Raw genomic sequence first — 12,539 nt, forward strand, 5'->3', positions numbered from 1 at the left:
TCATGACATGTGAGTGACGATAAACCTGATTCGGATACGGGTCTCTATTGTGGACTGAGAGTGGGAAGGGGTCAGGGAGAGGGGAGGGAGCGGGAAGCACCAGAGAGATATTCTGTAATTATCAGTGAACCAATTGTTTGGTATGGAATGACCTTGCCTGGTGTCTCAGGGCTGGGTAGGTCTGCACCTGCCCCCGGCACTCCCACTCTGTCCACCAGCTTCACACCCCTCCCGTGGTGCCCCACCCTGGCCGTTCCCAACATCCTTTGCTCTCATCAGGTTTATAAACTTGCTGTCTGCCCCATGTTGACGAATACAAATTTTTAATACATGTTATATTATATATAATAAGAATTTACTGTGGTGTGTTGGTCAGGGCATGGCATGCAACAAAAAACTACAATATTCAACAATTATATATTAAAAGTAGTGTTCATGTAAATACAGAAAGGTGCCAGAAGAGGGCTGGCAACATCATGAAGGACCCCACCCACCCTGCTCACAGACTGCTTGTCCCACTCCTGTCAGTGAGGAGGCTACGTAGCATCCACACCAGGACCACCAGACTCAAAAACAGTGAGGCTCCAAGCGTATAGCCACAAGGCAGCAGAGGTTTTTGATCTGCCAAACCCCATCTGCCTGAAGCGATTGGTTTTAAGGCACCAGTAACCCTCCTGGGCCCTATACTTGTCAGTAGACACAGTTCCACCAGGCTTAGTAGCTCAAGCACATGTGAAGTCCAGGAGCTGGACTTGGTTATTTGAAGACGCACGCCATCGGGAGCATTTAGTAGGTAGTAGGAGCTTATCCTCACAACCCACCCCAGATATAAGAACCAAAAATGATCCCAAGTACTATAATTTAAAAAGTTATTGCTTTTTTGTGCTGCATTGGATGCAGAGTAACAATTATTTTGTTTTCCTTTACACTTGTAACATGAAACAGTCTTCAATATGGTTCTGAGAAAGGGTGGGAGTGACAAATCTAAAGCCCCCCTAGATAACATAGAGACTAACCTAAGCAAAACAAGACAGGGAAGGTTATGTACGACACTGAGTACTTAGTACAGGTTCCACTCCCTTCAACTCCGTACCTGTGCAATACCTTTTAAACAAAAGGGGCTTTCTTTGTCAGAACTTTGACCCAATCAAACAGCCGCCAAGGCTGAAAACCTGAAACGAGAGCAACAATTGCAGGAAATGCTCAGCAGACATGGAAAGAGAAACACAATTAAACTTTTCTGCTCAAACCCTCATCCCCTATCCCTTTCATTAAATCACCAACTGCATTCCACTTCTACTCAGTCATTTTAATGTAGAAAGATTGGCCTTAATGGAGTCATAAGACTTCGGCCCATTGAGTGCTCTGTCATTCCAGCTTGGCTGATTCATTATCTCTCTCAACCCCATTCTCCTAGTAACCTTTGTCACCCTGACTAATTCAGAACCTACCAACCTCTAATTTAAATATACCCAATGATTGGCTGGGGCCCAGCCACCGGTGGGAACAAATTCCACAGATTCACCACCCTCTGCTTTTTTTCTCATCTCCATTACAAATGGATATCCCTCTGTTCTGAAGCTCTGCCCTCTAGTCCTAGACTCCCCCAATATAGGAAGCATCCTCTCCACATCCACTCTATCTGTGTCCTCTGGTCCCAGACTCCCCCACTATAGGAAACATCCTCTCCACATCCACTCTATCTGTGTCCTCTGGTCCTAGACTCCCCCACTATAGGAAACATCCTCTCCACATCCACTCTGTCTGTGCCCTCTGGACCTAGACTCCCCCACTACAGGAAACATCCTCTCCACATCCATGCTATCGGTGACCTCTGGTCCTAGACTCCCCCACTATAGGAAACATCCTCTCCACATCCACTCTGTCTGTGTCCTCTGGTCCTAGACTCCCCCACTATAGGAAACATCCTCTCCACATCCACTCTATCTGTGTCACCTGGTCCTAGACTCCCCCACTATAGGAAACATCCTCTCCACATCCACTCTATCTGTGTCACCTGGTCCTAGACTCCCCCACTACAGGAAACATCCTCTCCACATCCACTCTATCTGTGTCACCTGGTCCTAGACTCCCCCACTGTAGGAAACATCATCTCCACATCCACTCTATCTTGATTTTTCAATATTCGATAGATTTAAATGAGATCACCCCCCCCCCATTCTTCTAAGTGCCAGTGAGTACAGGCCCAAAGCCATCAAACAGTCCTCAAGGAGTGGTACAGCATTACAGTACAGAAACAGACCCTTTGGCCCATCTAGTCCATGCTAAATAGTTTAATTGCCGAGTCCAATCTACCAGCACCTGGACCATAGCCATCCATACCCCTCCCATCCATGTACATGGCAAAATCCTGTGAAATTTTAGAGTCAATCCCATATCCACCACTTCCACTGGCAGCTCATTGCACACTCTCACCACCTTCTGAGCGAAGATATTCCCCCCTCATGTTCCTTTAACCCATGACCTCTGGTTGTAGTCATATCCAGTCTCACTGGAAAAAGCTTGCTGACATTTGCCCTATCTATACCCCTCACAATTTTGAATGCCTCTGTAAAATCTCCCCTCAATCTTCTACATTCCAGGGGATAACGTCCTCAACCTTTCCCTATAACTCAGGTCCTCCAGGCCTGGCAAAATCCTTGTGAATTTTCTCTGTACTTTTCCTACCCTAAGAAGGTAAGAAGCAGGAGCAGAGGTCGGCCACATGGCCCGTCAAGCCCACTCCACCATGCAACAAGATGAGGGCTGATCTGTCCATGGACTCATCTCCACCTCCCTGCCTTTTCCCCATAAACCTTATGGTTTACACCTGAACTGGAGCGGTACTAACATTCCTGCAGGGAAGTTTGCTAGTGCTTCTTGGGGGTGGGGATCCAGAATGTGAGAGAGGATAGCGAGGGGAAGAATAAAGGACAGGTGGGGACTACACGGTTCCGGAATATTAAGTGTGTAGTAGAGAAAGGTGAGGCAGAACAAGTGATAAGGAGGACACATGTACAGAGGGATGGTCTGACGGAACATGGAGTTAAATGTGCAGAAAGAATAAGTAAATTTAGGAAGGACAACAAAATTCAAGGGGCGTATAGCCCGATGGGAGTTTGGGGAGCTGGGTTAAGCACAATAGGCAGCAATTTAAACAGAGAGAGGAGAAATGGGCTAAAAATTCTATATCTGAATGCACAAAGTGTCAGAAATAAGGCGGATGAGCTTGAAGCTCAGGTGCGAATGGGTAACTATGATGTTGTTGGGATAACGGAGACATGGTTGCAGGGAGATCAGACCTGGGAAATGAATGTACAAGGGTATACGTGCTATCGTAGGAACAGAAATGTAGGCAGAGGGGGTGGGGTGGCCCTGTTGGTGAGGAATGAGATTCAGTCCTTTGCAAGAAGGGGGGGGAAATAGGATCAGGAGAAGTAGAGTCTGTGTGGATAGAACTGAGGAACAGTAAGAGGAAAAGGACCCTAATGGGTGTTGTCTACAGGCCACCAAACAGTAGCATGGATATTGGGTGCAAGTTGAATAGGGAGTTAACATTGGCATGTGCTAAAGGTAATGTCGCAGTAGTTATGGGGGATTTCAACATGCAGGTGAACTGGGAGAATCAGGTTGGTGCTGGACCCCAGGATAGGGAGTTTGTAGAGTGCCTACGGGATGCATTCTTGGAACAACTTGTACGAGAGCCGACCAGGGACAATGCTATTCTGGATTTAGTGTTGTGTAATGAACAGGATTTGATAAGCGATCTTGAAGTAAAGGAGCCATTAGGAGGTAGTGATCATAATATGATAAGCTTTTATCTGCAATTTGAGAAGGATAAGGGCAGCTCGGAGGTGTCAGTGCTGCAGATGAACAGGGGAAACTATGGAGCCATGAGGGAGGAGCTGTCCAAAGTTGACTGGACGGATAGCCTAGCAGAAAAGACAGTGAAACAGCAATGGCAGGTATTCTTGGGAATAATGCACAAGGTGCAAAATCAGTTCATCCCCCAGAGAAGGAAGAATTCAAAGGGGTGAAAGGTACCACAGTGGTTGACAAAGGAAGTCAGAGATTGCATAGCTTAAAAAAAAAGGAAGTATGACAGAGCTAAGGTGAGTGGGAGGACAGATGATTGGGAAGTTTTTAAGGAACAACAGAACTTAACTAAAAAGACAATACGGGGAGAAAAAATGGGGTACGAACGCAAGCTAACCAGGAATATAAAGGAAGATAGCAAAAGTTTTTTCAGTTATGTGAAGAGAAAGAAGATAGTTAAGAACAATGTTGGGCCCTTGAAAAATGAATTGGGTGAAATTATTATGGGAAACAGAAATGGCAGAAGAATTTAATGGGTACTTTAGATCTGTCTTCACTAAGGAAGACACAAGCAATCTCCCAGATGTATAGATGGGCCAAGGACATAGGGTAACTGAGGAAATGAAACAGATTGACATTAGGAAGGGAATGGTGATGAGTAGACTGATGGGACTGAAGGCTGACAAATCCCCAGGTCCAGATGGTCTGCATCCTAGGCTACTAAAGGAGGTGGCCCTGGAAATTGTGGATGCATTGGTAATCATTTTCCAATGTTCCTTAGATTCAGGATCAGTTCCTGAGGATTGGAGAATGGCTAATGTTATTCCACTTTTTAAGAAAGGAGGGAGGGAGAAAACAGAGAACTATCGTCCTATCAGCCTGACATCGGTGGTGGGAAAGATGCTAGAGTCCATTATTAAGGATGAAATAGTGGCATATCTAGATAGCAGTGATAGGATTGGGCCAAGCCAGCATGGATTTACCAAGGGTAAATCATGCTTGACTAATCTGTTGGAGTTTTTCGAGGATGTAACCAGGAAGTTAGATGGGGGGGAGATCCAGTGGATGTAGTATACCTCGATTTTCAGAAGGCGTTTGATAAGGTCCCACATAGGAGATTGGTGGGTAAAATCAAAGCTCAAGGCATTGGGGGGAAGACATTGACATGGATAGAAAACTGGTTGGCAGATAGAAAGCAAAGGGTAGCGGTGAATGGGTGTTTCTCGGAATGGCAGGTGGTGACTAGTGGGGTGCCACAGGGATCGGTATTGGGACCACAGCTGTTTATAATTTACGTCAACGATTTAGATGAAGGCATTGAGAATAACATCAGCAAATTTGCTGATGATACTAAGCTGGGTGGCAGTGTGACATGTGATGAGGATGTTAGGAGAATTCAGGGTGACTTGGATAGGCTGGGTGAGTGGGCAGATACTTGGCAGATGGCGTTTAATGTGAATAAGTGTGAGGTTATCCACTTTGGGAGTAAGAACTGGAAGGCAGATTATTATCTGAACGGTGTAGAGTTGGGTAAGGGAGAAATACAAAGAGATCTCGGGGTCCTTGTTCATCAGTCACTGAAGGTGAATGAGCAAGTGCAGCAGGCAGTGAAGAAGGCTAATGGAATGTTGGCCTTTATTACAAAGGGTATTGAGTACAAGAGCAAGGAAATCCTCTTGCATTTGTACAGGGCCCTGGTGAGACCACACCTGGAGTATTGTGTACAGTTTTGGTCTCCAGGGTTAAGGAAGGACATCCTGGCTGTAGAGGAAGTGCAGCGTAGATTCACGAGGTTAATTCCTGGGATGTCTGGACTGTCTTACACAGAGAGGTTAGAGAGACTGGGCTTGTACACGCTGGAATTAAGGAGATTGAGAGGGGATCTGCTTGCAACATATAAGATTATTAAGGGATTGGACAAGATAGAGGCAGGAAATATGTTCCAGATGCTGGGAGAGTCCAGTACCAGAGGGCATGGTTTGAGAATAAGGGGTAGGTCATTTAGGACAGAGTTAAGGAAAAACTTCTTCTCCCAGAGAGTTGTGGGGGTCTGGAATGCACTGCCTCGGAATGCAGTGGAGGCCAATTCTCTGGATGCTTTCAAGAAGGAGCTAGATAGGTATCTTATGGATAGGGGTATCAAGGGATATGGGGACAAGGCAGGAACCGGGTATTGATAGTAGATGATCAGCCATGATCTCAGAATGGCGGTGCAGGCTCGAAGGGCCGAATGGTCTACTTCTACACCTATTGTCTATTGTCTATTATCGATTGTCTATTAATTCCCCTACTATGCAAAAATCTATCCGACCTTGTCTTAAATATATTTACTGAGGTAGCCTCCACTGCTTTATTGGGTAGAAAATCCCACAGATTTACCACGCTCTAGGAAAAACAGTTCCTCCTCATCTCCGTCCTAAATCTACTTCCCTGAGTACTGAGGCTATGTCCCCTAGTTCTAGTTAACCTTATTTACATCTTTCCTGTAGGTAGGTGACCAAAACAAACCAAAACAGCCCATCTCCTGTACTCAATATTTATATAGGCTAATGTGCCAAATGCCTATCTACCTGGGATGCCACTTTCAATTAATTATAGGCCTGTATCCTCAGATCCCTCTGCTCCACTGCTCTCCTCAGTGCCCTACCGCTCACTATGTATCCTCAGATCCCTCTGCTCCACCACACTCCTCAGTGCCCTACCACTCACTATGTATCCTCAGATCCCTCTGCTCCACCACACTCCTCAGTGCCCTACCACCACTCACTATGTATCCTCAGATCCCTCTGCTCCACCACACTCCTCAGTGCCCTACCGCTCACTATGTATCCTCAGATCCCTCTGCTCCACCACACTCCTCAGTGCCCTACCACTCACTATGTATCCTCAGATCCCTCTGCTCCACCACACTCCTCAGTGCCCTACCACCACTCACTATGTATCCTCAGATCCCTCTGCTCCACCACACTCCTCAGTGCCCTACCACTCACTATGTATCCTCAGATCCCTCTGCTCCACCACACTCCTCAGTGCCCTACCGCTCACTATGTATCCTCAGATCCCTCTGCTCCACCACACTCCTCAGTGCCCTACCACTCACTATGTATCCTCAGATCCCTCTGCTCCACCACACTCCTCAGTGCCCTACCACTCACTATGTATCCTCAGATCCCTCTGCTCCACCACACTCCTCAGTGCCCTACCACTCACTATGTATCCTCAGATCCCTCTGCTCCACCACACTCCTCAGTGCCCTACCACCACTCACTATGTATCCTCAGATCCCTCTGCTCCACCACACTCCTCAGTGCCCTACCACTCACTATGTATCCTCAGATCCCTCTGCTCCACCACACTCCTCAGTGCCCTACCACCACTCACTATGTATCCTCAGATCCCTCTGCTCCACCACACTCCTCAGTGCCCTACCGCTCACTATGTATCCTCAGATCCCTCTGCTCCACCACACTCCTCAGTGCCCTACCACCACTCACTATGTATCCTCAGATCCCTCTGCTCCACCACACTCCTCAGTGCCCTACCGCTCACTATGTAAGACCTGGCTGGTCCTACCGAAATGCAACACCTCACACTTGCCTGCATTAAATTCCATCTGTAGCTGCAATACATGATAGCCTTCCCCACTGTCCACTACACCCCTAATCTTGGTGTCATCCACAAATTTTCTGATCCAGTTAAGTACTTTATCATCCAGATCATTGCTCTAGATGACACACAACAATGGACCCAGCACCGATCCCTTCGGCACTCCACTAGTCACAGGCCTGCAGTCAGAGAGGCAACTATCTGCCACCTCTCTCTGGCTTCTCCCACAAAGCCAATGCCTAATCCAGTTTACTACCTATCTTCAATATCGAGAGACTGAACCTTCCTAACCAGTTTCCCACGCAGGAGCTTATCAAGTGCCTTGCTGAAGTCCATGCAGACAACATCCACTTTCCCGTAACTTCCTCAAAGAACTCTATAAGATTGGTTAGACATGACCTGCCACGCACAATGCCACACTGATTATCCCTAACCAATCCCTTAGAGTATCTTCCAATAACTTTCCCACAACTGATGTCAGACTCACCGGCTTATAATTCCTTGGTTTATATTTAGAGCCTTTCTTAAACAGCAGATCAACTTTGGTTATCCTTCAATCGACTAGTACCTTTCCTGTTACCAAGGATTATTTAAATATCCCTGCTAGGGATCCAGCAATTCCTACACTTACTTCCCACAGGATCTGGGGGGAAACATCTTGCCAGGCCCTGATCTGCAAGCACTTCCTCCTCTGTAATCTATATAGGATTCATGAAGTTGATACCACTCTGTCTCACTTCTATAGACTCTCTGTCCATCTCCTGAGTAAGTGCTTATGTAAAAACAAATTTAACATCTCCCCATCTCTTTTGATTCCTCACATGGATTACCATTCTGCTCTTCCAGAGGACCAGTTTTATCCCTCGCAGTCCTTTTGCTCTTTACACATCAGTAGAATCCCTTAGGATTCTCCTTCACCTTGTCTGCTGGGCAACCTCTTACCTTCTTTTATTCGTCTTGATTTTCCATCTGGAGGCTCGCTCAGCAGCCACTGTGATGGTCCTGATGGCTTTTTGCAGGAATGCCAAAGAGATGGTAGGTTCTGCACGGTGAACAGCCAGTAAAACCTCTACACCCCACCTCTGTAGACTCACATCGTGCCCTCCACCCCAGTCTCTGGCACCGCTCTACCGGCTCCTGCTATTTGTCTTTCTTACGCTCAAACACCTCCTCAATCCAGTCTTCCCCAGGCACTGTCAGTTCTACCACGGCCACCTGCTTCGAGGTTTCTGACAGAATGACCCTGTCAGGCCTCAGGGATGACGATGCGGTGAAGTCAGGGAACTTTAATTACTTGCCAAGATTGACTTTTAGTGTCAGACTTCACCAGCTGCATTTGAACTCCCCCGGTCCTGTGGCATATAGGAGTGCTCTGTCAAGGTGAGCTACTCTGCCAAGACACTGTTCAATACGTGATCTCCCTCATGAGAAACAAAGCACCACCAGACCTCTGCTCCCTAACCCTAACCCTAACCCTACTCTGCCAAGACACTGTTCAATACGTGATCTCCCTCATGAGAAACAAAGCACCACCAGACCTCTGCTCCCTAACCCTAACCCTAACCCTACTCTGCCAAGACACTGTTCAATACGTGATCTCCCTCATGAGAAACAAAGCACCACCAGACCTCTGCTCCCTAACCCTAACCCTACTCTGCCAAGACACTGTTCAATACGTGATCTCCCTCATGAGAAACAAAGCACCACCAGACCTCTGCTCCCTAACCCTAACCCTACTCTGCCAAGACACTGTTCAATACCTGATCTCCCTCATGAGAAACAAAGCACCACCAGACCTCTGCTCCCTAACCCTAACCCTAACCCTACTCTGCCAAGACACTGTTCAATACCTGATCTCCCTCATGAGAAACAAAGCACCACCAGACCTCTGCTCACTAACCCTAACCCTAACCCTACTCTGCCAAGACACTGTTCAATACCTGATCTCCCTCATGAGAAACAAAGCACTGGACTTTAGAAAAGTGAGGGCAGATCTCATTGCAATCTAGTGAACATGATTCGGGGAATGAAATGGGTTAACCTACGAGGAGCGTTTCATGACTCTGGGCCTCCACTCGCTGGAGTTTAGAAGAGTGAGCGGAATGTAATTGAAATCTGTCAGATGTTGAAAGGCCTCATTAGGGTGGATGTGGAGAAAATGTTTCCTGTAGTGGCGGATTCTAAGACACTAGGACACAGCCTCAGAATAGAGGGATATTCATTTAGAAAAGGGATGAGAAGGGATTTCTTTAGTTTAGCCAAGTGGAGGCCAAGTCACTGGGCACATGAAAGCGGAGGTTGAAAGGTTCTTGATTAATCAGAGGTTATGGGGAGAAGGCAGGAGAATGGGGTTGAGAGGGATAGTAAATTCACCATGATCAAATGGCAGAACAGATTTGAGGGGTTGAATGGCCTAGATCTACACCTACGACTAGGCGTATACCTCATTCATCAAATCCAGGCAAAGCTGAACTGGTTAAATCTCCCTGCATTTATACTGGTTAAAGTTCTAACCAGCTCCTCTTTAAATGTTATTATATAGGTAATCAGTTATGGTTACTCACCAAGTTAATTGTACAACTGCCCCCACCAAGCACTAACTAACATGAAAGTTAACTGCTGAGTTAAAACATAAAACAAGCTGAACCCCAGCAAGGAACACTACAGCACAATACCGACAATGTAGTGCTGACCTTTTAATTACCTCAAGATTAATCTAACCCTTCATAGCTCTCTGTTTTCCTATCATCCGTATGTCTAAGAGTCTCTTGAATGTCCCTAATGTATCTGCCTCTACCACCACCCTCACCCACCACTCTCTGTGTAAAAAAAAAACTACCTCTGACATCCCCCTACACTTTCCTCCAGTCACCTTGAAATTATGCCCCTTGTATTAGCATTTCCACCCTGGGGAAAGGTCTCTGGACCTCTGCTCAATCAATGCCTCTTAGGTTTGTCTTCTTAAGCCACCTCTCATCCTCCTCACCTCTCTAATCCGGGCAGCATCCTCTCTAAAGCTTCCACATCCATCCAGAACCGAACACAATCCTCCAAGTGTGGTCTAACCAGCTCCTCTTTAAATGTTATTAACCGGGCAACAGTCTCCCAACTAATGAAAGCCAACACACCAAACACATTCTGAACCAACAATTAACTTCTGTTTTTCTTTTTTAAGGGAATGGGGGCTTCTTGTTTTTATTTAGAAATGGAGCACGGAACAGGCATTCCTGGCCCTTCGAGCTGAGATGCGCCACCCAGCAACCCCCTGATTTAACACTAGCCTAATCACAGGACCATTTACAGTGACCAGGTCACCTACTAACCAGTGTATCTTGGGTGGAAACCCACCTGCACACGGGAAGGGATGTCAAGACTTGCCCACAGAGGACAAGAATTGAACTGACCACTACGCTACTATGGCAGCCCCATCCTGGAGTCCTTGACCATAAATCCCTCAACGTTGCCACTCACCAACTTCCCACCACCCCCAGAGCTTTGTAGTTAGTCCCGTAGAAGCAACTGAACCATGGTTCTGGGCTTTGTGGTACTGGGTCGTCTTGCTGGTGTTCGGCTGCCCTGCTGCACGTTCTAACTGTGTGTCTCCGTGTCTCTCCCGCAGTGGTGTGTGATCATGGAATGTACAGCCCCAACAATGATGTCTACTGTAAACCATGCTCCAGTGTCAAGATTAATTACTATGGAGCAACAGCCTGCTAACCGGAGCCACCCCCCCCCCCATCCCGCAAACCCTTGAAATATCTATCTGTGTCCATCTGCTCTGTTTGTGAGATCCACATCGCAGAAACAGCTGGATCTCCTCTGCCAATTGGTTGTCAGTAATGTTTGTGCAAGATTGATGTCCCTATTCTCCCTGCCTCCAAGGTTAGCATCCATGATACTGCCAGTCACCCAATCAAATACAGATTAGCAAACTATCCATGAAAGATTAGGAAGTCTGAGAAACTTCCTTTAAAATATCACAGATTTTGAAGTAAACAAAATGTATTTTGAAAATAATTCTCCCTAACGCTGAATGCCCGCTCTCTCAGGGTGTACGTGTCAGTCTGTTGGCAAATTGAGATCGTCGGTACGTGTCAGGAAACACAAGAGCCATCACCATTTTTACTAAAATAATACACCTGGCACCAGCTCTGGAAAAATGACGGTGCGTAATGTTCTGTAGCTTTACTGAGCAGACAAGACTGTGAGTGTAGGCCAGCAGCTATCGTCCTGTCAAAGATCAGACATACTTTAACCAATTTGCTGGCCAAACCTTGAGAACTGATTTATCGTGATCTGCTGTTTCTAAGTTAGTGAAAACATAGGCATGTAGTTTGTAATAAAAATGTACTTCACAGCAACTTTTATTTGTGTTTTTGACAATAAATACCAGCCATTAGGCAAGCAGGTATGGATATCAGCAGGAGTTCTTCACGTGTAGTGTACTGGGACGGGGTAATGGACACTTGACCATCCTGTGGGACGACAACAAGGAGTGGACATCGACAGGAACTCCCCACATGCAGTGGGATGGGACAGGTAATGGACACTGACTGTCCTGTGGGATAACAACAAGGAGTGGACATCGACAGGAACTCCCCACGTTTAGTGGGATGGGACGGGTAATGGACACTGACCGTCCTGTGGGACAAGAACAAGGAGTGGACATCGACAGGAACTCTTCACATGCAGTGGGATGGGACGGGTAATGGACACTGTCCGTCCTGTGGGACAAGAACAAGGAGTGGACAGTGACAGGAACTCTCCACGTGCAGTGGGATGGGATGGGTAATGGACACTGACCATCCTGTGGGACAAGAACAAGGAGTGGACAGTGACAGGAACTCTCCACGTGTAGTGGGATGGGACGGGTAATGGACACTGACCATCCTGTGGGACAAGAACAAGGAGTGGACATCGACAGGAACTCCCCACGTGCAGTGGGATGGGACGGGTAATGGACACTGACTGTCCTGTGGGACGACAACAAGGAGTGGACATCGACAGGAACTCTCCACGTGTAGTGGGATGGGACGGGTAATGTATACTGACTGACCTGTGGGACAAGAACAACGAATGGACATTCGACAGGAACTCTTCACATGCAGTGGGATTGG

General features: G+C 46.9%; 1 protein-coding gene across 1 annotated transcript in view; it reads left to right on the forward strand.

Moving 5' to 3' along the window:
• Positions 1 to 11,772, forward strand: part of LOC132385574 (zona pellucida-binding protein 2-like) — a 139,794-nt gene extending 128,022 nt beyond the window's left edge. Inside the window, exon 8 of the mRNA XM_059957739.1 lies at positions 11,042 to 11,772. Within this exon, the coding sequence (XP_059813722.1) occupies positions 11,042 to 11,139 (98 nt within the window). The 3' untranslated portion in view covers positions 11,140 to 11,772. The remainder of the gene's footprint in view (positions 1 to 11,041) is intronic.
• Positions 11,773 to 12,539: the final 767 nt, after the last annotated feature.

The sequence above is a fragment of the Hypanus sabinus genome, assembly GCF_030144855.1.
Source record: "Hypanus sabinus isolate sHypSab1 chromosome X1 unlocalized genomic scaffold, sHypSab1.hap1 SUPER_X1_unloc_1, whole genome shotgun sequence".
Lineage (NCBI taxonomy): Eukaryota > Metazoa > Chordata > Chondrichthyes > Myliobatiformes > Dasyatidae > Hypanus > Hypanus sabinus.